Genomic DNA, 16,960 nt, shown 5'->3' on the forward strand with positions numbered 1-16,960 from the left:
GGCGGCGGCGGCGGGTTCACACGGACTGATGTTTCCTTTCTTTACTTTAATAGACATGAACTCTGCAGTTGTTGTTTAGGAGAAGAGTGTTCGTGAGGTGATCGACCAATAACCATTGATGTAAATATTGATGTTTGTGTTTAGACGTAGCCGGAGCCGATTCCAGCCGACGGCGCCGAGTTCAGGTTCGTTTTGTTGTTGAAGTTAAACTTTTAAGGATCAGCGACTGAAGTGTTTAGAGTCAGTTAACGGGGGAGGGGGGGGGGGGGGGGTTCATTCAGAGACGTGTGTTTAGACAGAAAAGTTTTGAGTAAATGTCCTGGGATTTTATTCGTAACGTTTTTGTAAAGAAAAGATTTAGGTTGTTTTTGTCGTTTCAAAAAAGATGTAAAAAACAAAGTTATTAAAAGTTACAAAACGACTTTCCAGAGCGGGATGTTTGTGAAACGCGACAAACACGACAAGAAAGCGCTATTTTACCCTTTTGTCGTCATATCAACCGGCTGAAGCTCCGCCTCCTGCGTGATGAAGTTATGGCATCATCGATCCTTCCTGTTTCTGGCTCCGCCTCCTTTATTACGTCACCACAGGAAGCACCGCAGGACACAGACAAAGAAATAACTCACAGTACGACATTGAGATTATCGTAAAGGTCGTGTACAGACGAAGGGTTTTTCTTAAAGGGATGATGTCGTTTAAGTTTAAACATCCAAGTTAAAACTGACTAAATTACGACGTTAAATGACTGCAAATAGATCCAAAACAACCAAATAAAGATGTTAATTGACCGAAAATAGACCCCAAAATTACCTAAAAGACGTTAAATGACTGCAAATAGACCCAAACGACCAAAAAGAAATGTTAAATGGCTGAAAATAGAACAAAAACGATCAAAAATGTCCAAGAACAGATGTAATTTACTGAAAATAAACCCAGACCGACCAAAAGAAGATGTAAATTGACTGAAAATTGACCCAAATGACTGGAAAAAAACTAAACCGACCACATTGTGAGACACACAGGGGCCAAGAAGAAATACAAAGCATCCAAATGTGATGCAAAACCACCCCAAAAAGATGCAAAATGACTCAAATTGATGCAAAGAAACGACAAAGAGACACACGACCGCCACAAAATGACCACAAAGGAAATGCAAAACCACTTAAAAGAGGCAACAAAAAGACGACAAAGTCACACAAACAACTATGAATGACCCTTAACGACTACAGAGACATAAAACTGCTGAAAGATGTTCACAAAGAGACACAAAGTAACTAAACGTGGACTCTTTGGGGGTCTGTTACATGCAACATCTCCCCCTGGTGGAGGATTTGATCTCCAGCTCACAGATCTGAACACTGACAGTGATCAGATGTGATTTAACGCTTAATAACGATTAAATAAAAGTCAAAGTCAGCTTTACTGTCAATTCTTCACATGAACAAAACATACAAGGAATCAAAATTGTGTTTCTCACTGTCCCATGCGTAGACACGGCAAAGACAAGACACAGTTATTAAGTAAAGTGACACGACGTAAATGATCTAACTGCTGTAGTAACAACAACACACCCTTTCCTGTAGTGTGTCTCATCGCCCTAGGTGATGAGACACACCAGAGTTGTGTCGTCCGCAAACTTGATGAGGTAATTGGTGCTGTAAGTTGGTGTGCAGTTGTGCGTCAATAGGGTGAACAGCAAAGGACCCAGCACGCCGCCGAGTGGGACCCCCGTGCTCAGGGTGATGGTGCTGGAGGTGTTGTTCCCAACACGTACTGCTTGTAAAAGTGGATATTATTACATTCATTTCCTTTATTGGTTAAAGGTCAAGCATGATTTGTACTTCTACACCTGGAGAGACAGAAGCTGGACGTTTCAAAGAAGCACTCAGATATTTTACTCCTGTTTTATATTTTATATTAATCTGAATGATGCAAAGTGACTCATGTTCCCCAAAAAATGTGGTGGACGAGCCCCCAGTAGCTAGCCTGGTAGAGTGGGTGCACCATAGACTGAGTTGCTGTAGTTTTTACCTTTTTAATAAATAAATAAATAAATAAATGTCGTGGACGAGCCCCCAGTAGTCAACTCGGAATGTTTTGTGTCTTTTTCATTTTAAATATTATTGTCAATTAAATTAAAATCAAACAAACAAACAAAAAACGTCCCAACTCGGAGAGATGGGGAAATTCCGAGCTGCACCTGAATGCAGCACAGCCGTTGGACGGACCGTTGACGTTTTGGCGCCCAGTAGACGTGACTGTTTTCTTTCACGTCCGCAGTGAAGATGTAAATACAGACGCTCAGACACCGACGACTTCATTCGCTTGTAACCGAACATCGATCACCATGTCTGGCAGAGGAAAAGGAGGAAAGGGACTCGGGAAAGGAGGCGCCAAGCGTCACCGGAAGGTTCTCCGTGATAACATCCAGGGCATTACCAAACCCGCCATCCGCCGTCTGGCTCGCCGCGGCGGAGTGAAGCGTATCTCCGGCCTGATCTACGAGGAGACCCGCGGTGTGCTGAAGGTGTTCCTGGAGAACGTGATCCGTGACGCCGTCACCTACACCGAGCACGCCAAGAGGAAGACGGTGACCGCCATGGACGTGGTGTACGCGCTGAAGAGGCAGGGCCGCACCCTGTACGGCTTCGGCGGCTAAACCTGATCCCGGTCCCGGTTCTGACCCACTCACCCGAAAAACAACGGCTCTTTTAAGAGCCACACACTTCCTCTAAAGACCGCGATGGTTCAAACTCAGGCTACTTTATATTATAACCGTGTTTCATTGTAATAATATAAAACCACAGTCCATAGGTGACTTGGCTTGGAGCCGGAGGGTCGCTGGTTCGAGGCCCTGTGTGGACCATGAATGAAGAATTACTTTGTTTATCCCACAATGGGAAAATTCAATTTTTTTCACTCTTATTAATCCACACACACACACACACACACACACACACACACACACACACACACACACACACACCTGCACAGACAGGACCTATACATATATATTGAATACATGGGATAGTTGGGGATTCGGTGCCTTGCTCAACAGCCCCTCAGCAGTGCCCAGGAGATGAACTGGCACCTCTCCAGCCACCAGTCCATGCTCCACACAGGGACTTGAACCAGCGACCCTGGCACTGCTGAGATGCTGTTGAGCAAGGCGCCGAACCCCCAACTGCTCGGGGCGCCGGTCACTGGCAGCCCCCTCACTCTAACATCTCTCCTTAATTGCATGTATATAGGTCCTGTCTGTGCATGTGTGTGTATTTCAGGCCTGTGTGTGTGTGTGTGTGTGTGTGTGTGTGTGTGTGTGTGTGTGTGTGTGTGTGTGTGTGTGTGTGTGTGTGTGTGTGTGTGTGTGTGTGTGTGTGTGTGTGTGTGTGTGTGTGTGTGTGTGTGTGTGTGTGTGTGTGTGTGTGTGTGTGTGTGTGTGTGTGTGTGTGTGTGTGTGTGTGTGTGTGTGTGTGTGTGTGTGTGTGTGTGTGTGTGTGTGTGTGTGTGTGTGTGTGTGTAACATGATTAAAAATAAGAGTGAAAATGTAACTTCCATTGCGGGACAAATAAAGTAATTCTTGTTGTTCTAATTTAGCAGTGAGAAAGTTCCCATGAACATTTCAGATTTAACAGTTAAATCTCTAACCTTTGTTTTGTCTCATTTCATTTTGAGTTGTTTGTCCCAATCTTATGTTTAATGGTAGAACCTTAGACTCTTATTTATTCAGTGTGTTTGTAATAAAACCTGTAACACAGCCTCTCATTGGTTTATGTTTTATTTTAATTATAGATTAATTTGACAGTAACAATTTACATACATTCCTATTTATTTGAATCACTTTTATTTAAGGTATTTCTGTTTTTTGAGGTCTTTTCTTACTCACACATGCAACAGTAGTGCTCTTTAATTTTTATTTATACTGTATATAAACTAATATGATTTTACATTTAAAGGAAAGATATTTGATCTCAACATTTAATATTAAAACTGTGTAAATTGTATTTACATGTTCTGTCAGTTAAAATATTCATTATAACACTTTGACGGATGTTTTTGGTTGAACTAAATAATAAATACGGACAAAAACAAACATTAACAGATGCAAATAAACCCATATAATAATGTTTTATACTAATATTCTAAGTTTACCTTCACTATACTCTGAATTATTAATGTAATACTTTACCTAACTTCAGTCTCACTTTCTATTTTAATCATGTTTTATTTTAATGTGACATTACCCAAGTTTAACTTTAGTATATTTTGATTTATTATTATTTTAATACTTTCATTAATTTATGTCTTTACTTGAGGACTGAAAATAAACCCACTCTTATATTTAAATTACATATAAAATATGATTTTATATCTTTAATTTAAATACAGCGATGACCTCGACTGCAGCTGCACGAAGAACACGGTTAAATCACTGATGTTTACACTTTCATCAAACAAATGTGTTTAATTTAACAATGTTACATTTTTAATTTCTCAACACTTCCTCTGTTTTTGTGTTTCCGACCTGGATAGCTTTAAAATTTATTCACTTTTTAATTTGTGTGGTGGTGTTTTTGTAGGTGACAAGATTGCTTAGGTAGACACCGTGCTAACGTTAGCTTTGTTATGCTAATTAAATAGCTGCACTTGCACCACGACTTGCATTATAAGCTAGCCTGCTATCTACGGCACAGACACCGCATGCTAACCTGGAGCAGCGGGAGGATTCGGGCCGTGAGGGTCGGTGTTTTACCGTCTGAGCGTGTTGTTGTGTTGAATATCAGTGTAAATCGTAAACGCTGCCTGCACGCGACTCCACGAGCTAGCGTTTCTTTTATAACTTTATTTCACATCATAGACGGTGAAGTCTCCGCTAGAGACACGGGACTCCCACTCCTGTTTAGCTAGCTACGTGTTCTGTTAGCCTAGCTCCCGGGCGGTGGAGCTAATGTGGCTAATTCTGTAAACGTCACCCAGACGGATGTATACCCCTCCCCCCCAGCGTCACATACACGCCCTTTTTTGGTCAGACTTGAATGAAGATTTCATGTCATTGTGGAAATAAAAGAAACTTTTACGTTATGATTTTCTGACTTTCTCCCTTCTTTCTTTCTTTTTATCGCTCTCTCTCTTTCTTCCACTTTTCTTTTGTTCTTCCTTTTGTCATTATTTCTCTCTCTTTCTTCCTCCGTCTCCCTCCTCTCTTTCTTTGTTCATTCTTCCTTTCTCTCTCTCTCTCTCACTCTATCTCCTCCTTTGTTCTTTTCTCCCTCTCCTTTCTTTCTCTCTTATTTTCTTCCCCTCTCTCTTTCTTCCTCAGTCTCCCTCTTTTTCTTTGTTCTTTTCTTTCTTCCCTCTCTCTCTTTCTCAACATCTCCCCCTTTCTTTCTTTATTTTCTCACTCTCTCTCCCTTCCTCATTTTCTTTCTATCTCTCATTTGTTCTTTTTTCTTTCTTTATCTCTTTCTTCCTCATTTTCTTTATTTCTCTCTCTCTCTCTTTCTGTCTCTTTCGTCTGTTCTTCTTTTCTTTCTCCCTTTCTAGCTCTCATTGTCTCTCTTTCTTTATTTGTTTGTTCTTTTCTCTCTCTCTCTATCTGTTCTCTCTCTTTCTTGTTCTCTCTCTTTCTTTCTCTCTCTTTCTTGTTCTCTCTTTCTCTCTCTCCCTCTCTCTCTCCCTCTCTCTCTTTCTTGTTCTCTCTCTTTCTTGTTCTCTCCCTCTCTCTCTCTCTCTTTCTTGTTCTCCCTCTCTCTTTCTTTCTTGTTCTCTCTCTTTCTTGTTCTCTCCCTCTCTCTCTCTCTTGTTCCCTCTCTCTCCCTCTCTCTCTCTTTCTTGTTCTCCCTCTCTCTCTCTTTCTTGTTCTCTCTCTCTCTTTCTTGTTCTCTCTCTCCCTCCCTCCCTCTCTCTCTCTCTCTCTCCCTCCCTCTCTCTCTCTCTCTCTCTCCCTCTCTTTCTCTCTCTCTCTCCCTCTCTCTCTCTCTCTCTCTCTCTCTCTCTCTCTCTCTCTTTCTCCCTCCCTCTCTCTCTCTCTCTCTCTCTCTCTCTCTCTCTCTCTCCCTCTCTCTCTTTCTCTCTCTCCCTCTCTTTCTCTCTCTCTCTCTCCCTCTCTTTCTCTCTCTCCCTCTCTTTTTCTTTCCCGCCTCTTTGTGGCTGTTTCATTTTGAATTTCCTTCGTCCAATAGTCGATCAGCTCGTGCTCACGTGTCTCCTGCTCTGGACCAATCAGCGCTCTCCTGGCCGGACGGTTCCTGTATAAAGCCGCTGTTCACCGCGGCTCAGCATCTTTCTTTAACCGAACCCGGAGCAGAGAAACCACCATGGCCAGAACCAAGCAGACCGCCCGTAAGTCCACCGGAGGAAAGGCTCCCAGGAAGCAGCTCGCCACCAAGGCTGCCCGTAAGAGCGCCCCGGCCACCGGCGGAGTGAAGAAGCCTCACCGTTACAGGCCCGGTACCGTGGCTCTGAGGGAGATCCGTCGCTACCAGAAGTCCACCGAGCTGCTGATCCGCAAGCTGCCCTTCCAGCGCCTGGTGAGGGAGATCGCCCAGGACTTCAAGACCGACCTGCGCTTCCAGAGCTCCGCCGTCATGGCTCTGCAGGAGTCCAGCGAGGCTTACCTGGTCGGCCTGTTCGAGGACACCAACCTGTGCGCCATCCACGCCAAGAGGGTCACCATCATGCCCAAGGACATCCAGCTGGCCCGCCGCATCCGCGGGGAGAGGGCTTAGAGACCAATCCCCCTTCACAACAACACGGTTCTTTTAAGAGCCACCTAAACACTCTGAGCAACAGTTCCTCCAACTACAGCATATGTTTAATTTATTTTAGCTTTAAAGTTATGTGTTAATGTGATTATTAGCATGAGTTAACTATGTTTCCAAAATATTAACACAACAAATAACAGAAAATACAATATATCAATTAAATGATACATTACCGATTATAATCAATGCATTTAGAAAGCAGTCAACCGTACTTGTACACTTTGGTTAAACTGCTGGTGCACAGAAAATCACAATCATTCAATCAATATCTTAAATGTGTGAATATCTTTATATCACAACAACATTTCTTATTGGTGCACTGTGGCAACCAGTATTTAACTCGCATACATTGGCATGAATGTCAAACAATGTTGCCAAATCATAACTTATTGCTACACTAACACAATAAATAATGACATAAAAATTACAATAATTGATAAAATGGTACATAAACATGTATATATTTAATACAAGTCAAAATAGTTTACAATATATTATCATAAAATGGTATCAAACTATATTTGTTACACCTGCTGGCGCATAGAAAAACAATACAAACATAATTATAAATATAAACACGTTTTTATTGCACTGGGACACAAAGCAACATATTGCAACTTTGTAATCAAACATTCAGCTAAAACAAATATAATCAGATGCCACATTTGTGAGATTATATTAAAGCAGCACAAGATTTAAAAAATTACAGATTAGAAGGAAATCAAAAACGACCTACGTCTTTACACAATCTTATTTACTGATATGTGCAGTTTATTGTATGAAAAGGGTGGATTCAATGTCATGTTAGTAGTTTCCGAGCAGCACTTGAATGCAACATAACGGAATAACGGACTGATGACGGTTTGGCGCCACCCAGGAAAGGGACTGTTCTCTTTTACGTCCGCAAAACCAGATCAGTTACAATGTTCCCATTTACTGCTGCAGATTTCTGCCTTATTGTTTATAGTGTAACGACCTTTTTATATATATTATTGCTACATTTCTACATATTGTTGCTGCATTTGTAGATATTGATAAATGTTTGTGTATAATATTGCTACATTTGTGTATATTGTTGCTACATTTGTGTGTATTATTGCTACATTTGTGTATATTAGTGCTACATTTGTGTGTATTATAGCTACATTTGTACATATTATTGCTACATTTGTGTATATTATTGATACATTTCTACATATTGTTGCTACATTTGTGTATATTATTGCTACATTTGTGTATATTATTGATACATTTCTACATATTATTGCTACATTTGTGTATATTATTGCTACATTTGTACATATTATTGCTACGTTTGTGTATATTATTGATACATTTGTACATATTATTGCTACATTTGTGTATATTATTGCTACATTTGTACATATTATTGCTACGTTTGTGTATATTATTGATACATTTGTACATATTATTGCTACATTTGTGTATATTATTGATACATTTTTGTATATTATTGATACATTTGTACATATTATTGTTACATTTGTGTATATTATTGCTACATTTGTACATATTATTGCTACATTTGTGTATATTGTTGCTACATTTGTACATTTTATTGCTACATTTGTAGATATTATCTAGATCATCCTTTTGATTATGAGGCAACTTCAAGGGCGTAGTACTTAATATTATTGTGTCGTAAAAACCTCACATTTCTGAAGAGTGTCTGTGATGTGTGTGGATGAAATATATTGCAGTAAATTCCCATTTAACATTGTTGTTCACGTTTACATTATTCATGGTTTGTGCACCTTCTCCAAGGTCAAAATCAAGTACTTTCAAGGTCCATTTTCAGGGTTTTCCAGCACATTACAGCTCTTGAATACGTCACATATTTCTACAAATACATACATGTAAAAATCATTTTTAAAAATCATGTTAAAAGACACGTTATGATGCTATAAACCACTGAGATTGTGTCCCGTAAAACCAGAAGGATAAGAATTTAAGTTATATTCTCAAGCTATTTGTTCTTAAAGAATTGTGGAAACAATTTCAGGCATTTTATCCAAAATTCAAGCACTTTTCAAACCTTTATAACACAACATTAATATTAAAGCATTTCATGGATTTCAAGGCTTGTTGATGTGTTTCTGTTGTGTTAATGATGTAAATGTGGATCCAACACACACAAAAGGAAACTTACAGAATAAGAAGGGGAACAGGACCAACAACAATATGAAAATAATAATAAATATACTTCTGATTAAAACAGAAACTTGATATGAGTCTAATTATTAATGACAAAACTGTATTTTTTATGTACACAAATGCAAACAAACCGAAAATAAACCACAATTACAGCAATTTATAACAAACATGGACTTCAAAATAGTTAAACACACTAAAAAAAATAATTTTTTAAAGCCTTACATATGTTTTATTGTTTGTTTCGGTGCCTTTATGGTTATAATTTAGGCTCCTTTTGTTGGTGAATTTTAAAACTGGAGAAAAAAGGCGGCAGTTGACTGACCTGGTTTCTGATTGGACGGTTACAGTTACGCTCGCTCTGGCCAATCAGAGAGCAGCTCAGGAGATAAAAGGCCCGTTCAGGCGCCGTCCCAACATTCTTTTCACTCTCAACGAACAGGAAACATGTCTGGAAGAGGCAAAACCGGAGGCAAGGCCAGAGCAAAGGCGAAGACCCGCTCCTCCCGTGCCGGGCTCCAGTTCCCAGTCGGCCGTGTCCACAGGCATCTGAGGAAGGGCAACTACGCCCAGCGTGTCGGTGCCGGAGCTCCCGTGTACCTGGCGGCGGTGCTCGAGTACCTGACCGCTGAGATCCTGGAGCTGGCTGGAAACGCCGCCCGTGACAACAAGAAGACCAGGATCATCCCCCGGCATCTGCAGCTGGCTGTCCGCAACGACGAGGAGCTCAACAAGCTGCTGGGCGGAGTGACCATCGCTCAGGGCGGCGTGCTGCCCAACATCCAGGCGGTGCTGCTGCCCAAGAAGACCGAGAAGGCCGCGAAGAAGTAAACACCCGGAACCGACTGAGAACAACCAACGGCTCTTTTAAGAGCCACCCACTTCCGCCTGAGAGCACTCCTGATTTACATTACACTCACTGTTTAAACAGCACTTTTATAAGATGTCTTACATATGTAGCTGCTCAATATACTGAAACAACGACAAATGCTAATTATGTAAATGAACTTAGAGCAATTCAGTTTTATTTACAGTGCCAGATCATAACAGTTGTATCTCAGGACACTTTACAGAGTAGGTAAAGACCACACTCTATGACTTATTTATGATTTACAGAGACCCAACAATTCCCCCGTAGAGTACGGTGGCGTTGAAAACCTTCACTATAACAGACAGGAACGTCAGACAGACCCTGCTCTGTGGAGGACGCACATCTGTCTGCACCGGAGAGAGGAAGAGAAGGAGAGAGAGAGAGAGAATCAGAATACTTTATTGATCCCCGGGGGGAAATTCTTTCGTTCCAATGCTCCGTGCACAGTAGAAGCAAGCCATAAAGATGAATAAGTAGAAATAAAATAAAGTAAAGACTCAAATAAAATACAATTAAAATAAATCTAAGTAGCTAATAAATAGCCAATAAAATACAGTACAAATAAATAATAAACAATCAAGTAAACAATCTGAAGTGGGTGTGAAAATACAATCTGAGATATATACACTGTACAATTAGGTTGTTATGGCAAATGAAATGAAATGAGAACAGATATTTATATTTTGTTTTGTTTTGTTTTGAAGTAGTCAAGAGAAGGAGAGAGAGAGAGACAGACAGACACAAGTCCAGAGATGCAAGCAGCCAGCGAGTAACAGTAACTATAATCATATCTATAGTAATGTAAACATGACCCACATGTTATGGCGGTTAACACAGCAGAACAGCAGGAACACGCAAATGCAGGGTGACAGAACGAGGAAATGAAAATAACTATGACAAACATGATCAATGATGAGTTGGGGCAATAGCAGCTACGATACAGCGAGATACACCAGACATACCAATTCCAGCAGAATATTTTAATTCAACAATGTTAAAAACTAAAGGAATTAACTCAGGGAAGGCCCTAAAGCAAGAGATTAAAAGCCCAAAACAATGAAATGTCATTATACAGATTTCATTGCGTCTTCATCTGCTTATCCGGGGGCAGCAGCTTTAGCAGGGGACCCCAAACTTCCCTTTCCCGGGGCCACATTAACCAGCTCTAACTGGGGGATCCTGAGGCGTTCCCAGGCCAGTGTGGAGATCTAATCTCTCCACCTGGTCCTGGGTCTTCCCCGAGGCCTCCTCCCAGCTGGACGTGCCTGGAACACCTCCCTAGGGAGGCGCCCAGGGTTCATCCTTACCAGATGATCCTGAACCACCTCAACTGGCTCCTTTCATTTACAGACTTGTTTTTTTTAAACTGTGCAGTTCAATATGGAAACTACTTTATTTCAGTTTCTTATGTTTATATATTTGTCTATTTTAATAGGACATCCTTATTCTTAACTATATTTACTATTTAAACTTTATGTCTGTATTTAGTCATTTAACTGACAAATGACAGATCCAACTTATGTAAATTATGTTAAAGCAAGAATTGCAAAGAAATAAAGTCAGTAAAGACACTAACATAAAGATGAGGAGCTAATAACAAACATCACTACACAGGCGTGTTTCTTAAATCTGCAGTTTAATATGTGAATGATTTACATTATTTCAGTTCCTTCTGTTTATTTATTGATATATTTATTTTAATGTGACAACAGTTTACTGCAGATGAGGAGCCAGTCCTTTAGCTACAACACAACTGAAACATAATTATATATTTATATTTACTGTGACAGTGAGCGATATATTGCAACTATGGAGCCAATCATTTACCAAAACCAACAATAATGTGACATTATGTTAAAGCAGCTCCAGCAATAAACAAGATTCAAAGAAAAATAAATACAAGTCAACCTGAAGAGCTCCTTATTTTGTTCATGTATTATTGTGCACATATTATCTAAGTATGTGTATGTATTTATATATTTATGATTTCAATGAGTTTACAAACAATAGATATGAATTCACATGTTAAAGCTGCTAAAGAAATGTGCTTTGAAAAAAATATATGTATATAAATGAAAAGCTGGGATCGGCTCCAGCCCCCCGCTACACCAACAGGGACAAGCGGTTGAAGATGAATGAATGAATTAATATATAGTGGATGGGAGCAAAAATAAGTATTATTAATGGATAAAAAGTGCAATATAACCAGGTCAAAGTGGCTGAAGAAATCTCTATACTATGCATAAGTGTTAATACATGTAAATCACCTTTCCGGGAACCGTCACCGTATCGTGGGGGAGAGGTTTGTGTGTCCCTGTGAAACCTGAGGGCTGTGTTGTCTGGAGCCCCGTGCTCCTGGTCTCCCGTGGCAGAGTGGTCTCAGGCGAGGGACCGGACTAAGAACGGTTCACAAAGACTCAATGGATAAACAAGGAAGAGGAAGAGAGACCGGAGGTAGCCTGGGGCCCCCGTCTGGAGCCAGGCCCAGACGGAGGGCCTTGTGATCGGGTTTGCCATGGAGCCTGGCCGGAAAAGTGTCGTGGCACCTCCCCCTTCTTCATCCTGTGGGCCCACCACTCACAGGAGGAACCACTGGGGTCGGGCGGCTGCGGCACGGGTGGCAGTGAAGGTGAAGGGCCTCGACGGACCAGACACGGGCAGCAGAGGCTCTGGGGACGTGGAGCGTCACCTCTCTGTGGGGAAAGGAGCCCGAGCTTGTGCGGGAGGTGGAGCGCTACCAGTTAGATCTGGTGGGGCTCACCTCCACACACAGTCTCGGTTCTGGACCCGTACTCCTGGATAGGGGTTGGACCCTATACTTCTCTGGAGGGGCCCAGGGTGTGAGGCGCCTGGCAGTGTGGGGATACTCACAAACCCCCGGCTGAGCGCCGCAGTGTTAGAGTTCACCCCGGTGGACGAGAGGGTCGCCTCCTTACGCCTGCGGGTGGTGGGGGGAAACTCTGACTGTTGTTTGTGCTGATGCACCGAACAGCAGTTCAGAGTATTCAGCCTTCTTGGAGACCCTGAATGGAGTCCTGCATGGGGCTCCGGTAGGCGACTCCATAGTCCTGCTGGGAGACTTCAACGCCCACGTGGGCAATGATGGAGACACCTGGAGAGGCGTGATCGGGAGGAACGGTCTCCCTGATCTAAATCTGAGCGGTCGTCAGTTATTAGACTTCTGTGCTAGTGTTCGAACATAATGATGGTCATAAGTGTACGTGGTACCAGAGCACCCTAGGCCAAAGGTCGAGGATCCAGTTTGTGATCGTCTCATCTGATCTGAGGCCGTATGTTTTGGACACTCGAGTGAAGAGAAGGGCAGAAATGTCAGAGGATGGGGGAAGATTCTGGACAGACCAGGTAAACCCAAACAAGCAGAGCGGGTGAACTAGGAACGTCTGGAGGAGGCCCCTGTCCCAGAGATCTTCAACTCACACCTCCGGTGGGGCTTTTCTGTGGCTCGACCCTCCCCCCAGCGTTCTCGTGTACAACACATCTCCATCTGCCCTGCCCCCTCTCCTCCTCCTCTACTGATGACATCTGCACCAACCCCCGCCCAACGGTGACTGCAAGCCAGACAAAGAGGCCGCTGCAAAGACTACGTCAGCGAAAGGCTGCAGGACCTGATGGCATCTCACCCAGGATCCTGAAGACCTGCGCCAGCCAGCTGTCGCCTGTAATTGGGCATTTGTACAACCTGAGTCAAGAGAAAGTCCCGGTTCTGTGGAAAAGCTCTTGCTTGGTCCCCAAAAAGTCGAGGCCATCTGACCCAGACGACTACAGACCAGTGGCCCTGACATCTCACAGGATGAAGGTCCTGGAGAGACTGCTCTGGTCTCTGGTCTCTGGTCTCTGGTCTCTGATCTCCGCTGTCGTAGGTACAGATACAGGAAATATTTCCTGCCACATGCCCTGCACATTACAGTCAAACCTATCAGAGCAATACAATCGGAAGCATCTTATCTTTTTTCCCCTTTCGCTTCATGAAAAAAGTGTGTGTGTGTGTGTGTGTGTGTGTGTGTGCGCGTGTGTGTGTGTGTGTGTGTGTGCGTGCTTCAACTGTTGACTGATTAAACCCTGGAACATGTAAGAGATTGAATTAATATATTTAATCTTTTTAAATAAAAAAAACCTTCCGGACTCGGAGAAATGGGGAAATTCCGAGCTGCACCTGAATGCAGCACAGCCGTTGGACGGACCGTTGACGTTTTCGCGCCCAGTAGACGTGACTGTTTTCTTTCACGTCCGCAGTGAAGCTTTAAATACAGACGCTCAGACACCGACAGCTTCATTCGTTTGTAACCGAACATCGATCACCATGTCTGGCAGAGGAAAAGGAGGAAAGGGACTCGGGAAAGGAGGCGCCAAGCGTCACCGGAAGGTTCTCCGTGATAACATCCAGGGCATCACCAAACCCGCCATCCGCCGTCTGGCTCGCCGCGGCGGAGTGAAGCGTATCTCCGGCCTGATCTACGAGGAGACCCGCGGTGTGCTGAAGGTGTTCCTGGAGAACGTGATCCGTGACGCCGTCACCTACACCGAGCACGCCAAGAGGAAGACGGTGACCGCCATGGACGTGGTGTACGCCCTGAAGAGGCAGGGCCGCACCCTGTACGGCTTCGGCGGCTAAACCACCACCACCACCCGACCTGAACACAACACAACGGCTCTTTTAAGAGCCACACACTTCCTCTAAAGAGAGAAAATCCTGATATGTACTAATTACAACACATGTTGAATCATTTGTTGCATAGTTATTGAAAAGCAACCATGTGTCGTGCACTTAAATGTGGCCTAAATCAGTGGTTTTTGCTCTGCCTGAGCTCCAGCTTTCCCCTGTGAGTGGTGCAAAATACAGACATTGACAGCGTGATCACACTGTCCTTTTGGCCGCGGCCAAAACCGGTTTTCAGCTAAAGTCTAGTACCTTTAAGTAGTTCGAGTGCACCCGCTCCGCGCTCAACTGGGGCCAGCGGACCGTCCACGGCCCATTTGAAAGAGGTGGGCTTTAGCGGAGCCGTTTGCACATGTACGAGCACGAGCGTGCGCACGTGAACGCGCACGAGCCCTACGGCAGTAGCGTTATGTCCGCCTGTTCGGACATGTAAATAGAAGGACGGACCATGCGCGGACATTTAACAACAACAACAATGGCGGTGAAAGGTTCACGTTGGTGTGATGCGGAGGTGGAGTGTTTACTGCAGATTTGGTCGATGAAAAGATTCAAAAACAGTCGACAAGACGCACAAAAACTCTGAGGTCTATGGAAAGATCTGGAAACAAAGCCACGCACACGCGATCAATGCGTGTGACTGGGGGGGGACAAGTACCCTAAAGTCCGGGTCTCGGTCCGGGAGGACAGTGTGATCACGCCCTTAATATACTGTGGAGAACATGAAGCACAATGAGCGGTCACCAGACCGTCATTAGCAGCATCACTGTCTGCAGACAGGGCTCACTGAGCTCCTGAGGAGACGAACTCCGGACCAAACACAGCTCCTTCCCTGGAGCTCTCTGAACTTCCCTTTACTTAGTGGTGCTGTAACTATCTGCTGCTACACTCCACTGTGCCACACTGTCACTTAGTTCAGCAAGAGATGCTGCTACACTGTTATCACTTATCGCTCCTCATCACTTATTTAGTTTGTACTTATTTTATTTAATCTGCTGCTAAACTGCACGCTGCGTATTGTTGTATATTGTATAAACCTGCGTTTAACCACAATGTCTGTTGCACTCTGTCACATTTAGTTATTGTTGATTTATTGTACGTTAGCTTTATTTTTATCTGATTCATGTTTTTATGCTTTTTGTCACTCTGATCCTTTTCCACCTTTGTATTGAAACTGTTGCACAATCATTTCCCTCGGGATAAATGAATAAAGCTTCTTGGATCTTGTTAAAACCAGCACTTTATAAAACCCCATAGACTCGATAAGCACTTTAACTAGCCATGCACTACTTTGCACATGTCACTTTATGTTCTGCTATAATTTGTACTGTTCAGTCTTTGAGTGAACATAATTTGTAAAACTGTAAAACTTCAATAAAGCCTTTTTAAAAACCCCAAAGAAAGAGACCTAATATATGAAATACTGAGATAAATGCATTTGTCAAATACACATTTAGGGTTAAATATGACTGATGTTCCCGGTCTGAGGCCTGACACTAACTTTTTTTGATCACCAGTCCCTGTGGCTAGTGGTTTTCAAAGGTTACTAGCCACTCGTCGTTCTCATGAGCCACACTTTTGTATGTGTGTGTATATATATTAAGAATAAAATACACTATATAAAGGGATCTTCATAGAAATGGTGCAGGGATGAATTTTTATTCGAGATGACTCTACTGAGAAAAACCTGTCAAGATGAACACGTCTGTTTAAATACAGCATTTATGAACATTTATAACAATGAGCACTGAAGTCTGATGCAGTTCAAATACATACGATTCATAAAACATAGAACCTTTAAATATGTTTAATGGAAATCCTCAGTGATGACTCAGTATTCAGGATATCTAAGCAGCAATCACGTAACAGCTGCATCTCTAAACATTAGACCATCATGACAGTTTCCCCGTATATCAGAGGAGTTACTGAGACTTTGTTCATTTACAGGAGAATGTCCTGGTCCAGTCCCAGCCTGGTCCTGGTCCTGGTCCTGGTCCTGGTCCTGGTCCAGTCCCAGCCTGGTCCTGGTCCTGGTCCTGGTCCTGGTCCAGTCCCAGCCTGGTCCTGGTCCTGGTCCAGTCCCAGCCTGGTCAGATGCGTACATGAACTGATGAAGCCTTTGAGGAGAACGACGACCTGGACACATGAGAACATTCACAGGCTAACATTAACGTAGGTTATGTCATCAACAACAACAACACTTCATCGTTTTACCGACCCCCTGTTTAAACACACGTCTGACACTTGTGATGAACCTGGACAAAAGAAATCGCCTCTTAAATGTGTTCATTTATGATGATTTATGATGTCATTTGGCTTCTATTGACGTTCGTTCATCCCCCATAAATAATATCAGTTAGTAACAAATGCCTTACCGAGTGGAAGTGTCGCTTTGAGAGACAAGAAATGCACCATTAATGGAATAAATAGTAAAAGTCATAAATGTACTTATAAACCTTTAAAGAATCACTTCTACA

The 16,960-nt window shown here is 42.8% G+C and overlaps 4 protein-coding genes across 4 annotated transcripts; all 4 read left to right on the forward strand.

Annotated features, from left to right (window-relative positions):
- Positions 1 to 2,347: 2,347 nt before the first annotated feature.
- On the forward strand, positions 2,348 to 2,659 carry LOC310949606 (histone H4; the record flags this gene model as incomplete). Its single annotated transcript, XM_083917097.1, has 1 exon — positions 2,348 to 2,659. One exon carries the CDS (start codon positions 2,348 to 2,350, stop codon positions 2,657 to 2,659), a length of 312 nt encoding a protein of 103 aa, XP_083773223.1.
- A 3,659-nt stretch (positions 2,660 to 6,318) lies between these two features.
- LOC310949900 (histone H3.2) lies at positions 6,319 to 6,729 on the forward strand (the record flags this gene model as incomplete). Its single annotated transcript, XM_083917506.1, has 1 exon — positions 6,319 to 6,729. The coding sequence occupies one exon, from the start codon at positions 6,319 to 6,321 to the stop codon at positions 6,727 to 6,729; it is 411 nt and encodes a 136-aa protein (XP_083773632.1).
- Positions 6,730 to 9,384: 2,655 nt separating this feature from the next.
- On the forward strand, positions 9,385 to 9,768 carry LOC310949443 (histone H2A-like; the record flags this gene model as incomplete). The annotated part of the gene is made up of 1 exon (XM_083916918.1): positions 9,385 to 9,768. The coding sequence occupies one exon, from the start codon at positions 9,385 to 9,387 to the stop codon at positions 9,766 to 9,768; it is 384 nt and encodes a 127-aa protein (XP_083773044.1).
- A 4,361-nt stretch (positions 9,769 to 14,129) lies between these two features.
- On the forward strand, positions 14,130 to 14,441 carry LOC310949528 (histone H4; the record flags this gene model as incomplete). Its single annotated transcript, XM_083917005.1, has 1 exon — positions 14,130 to 14,441. The coding sequence occupies one exon, from the start codon at positions 14,130 to 14,132 to the stop codon at positions 14,439 to 14,441; it is 312 nt and encodes a 103-aa protein (XP_083773131.1).
- Between the last annotated feature and the right edge of the window lie 2,519 nt (positions 14,442 to 16,960).

The sequence above is a fragment of the Echiichthys vipera genome (genome assembly GCF_963691815.1).
Source record: "Echiichthys vipera genome assembly, chromosome: 7".
Classification (NCBI taxonomy): domain Eukaryota; kingdom Metazoa; phylum Chordata; class Actinopteri; order Perciformes; family Trachinidae; genus Echiichthys; species Echiichthys vipera.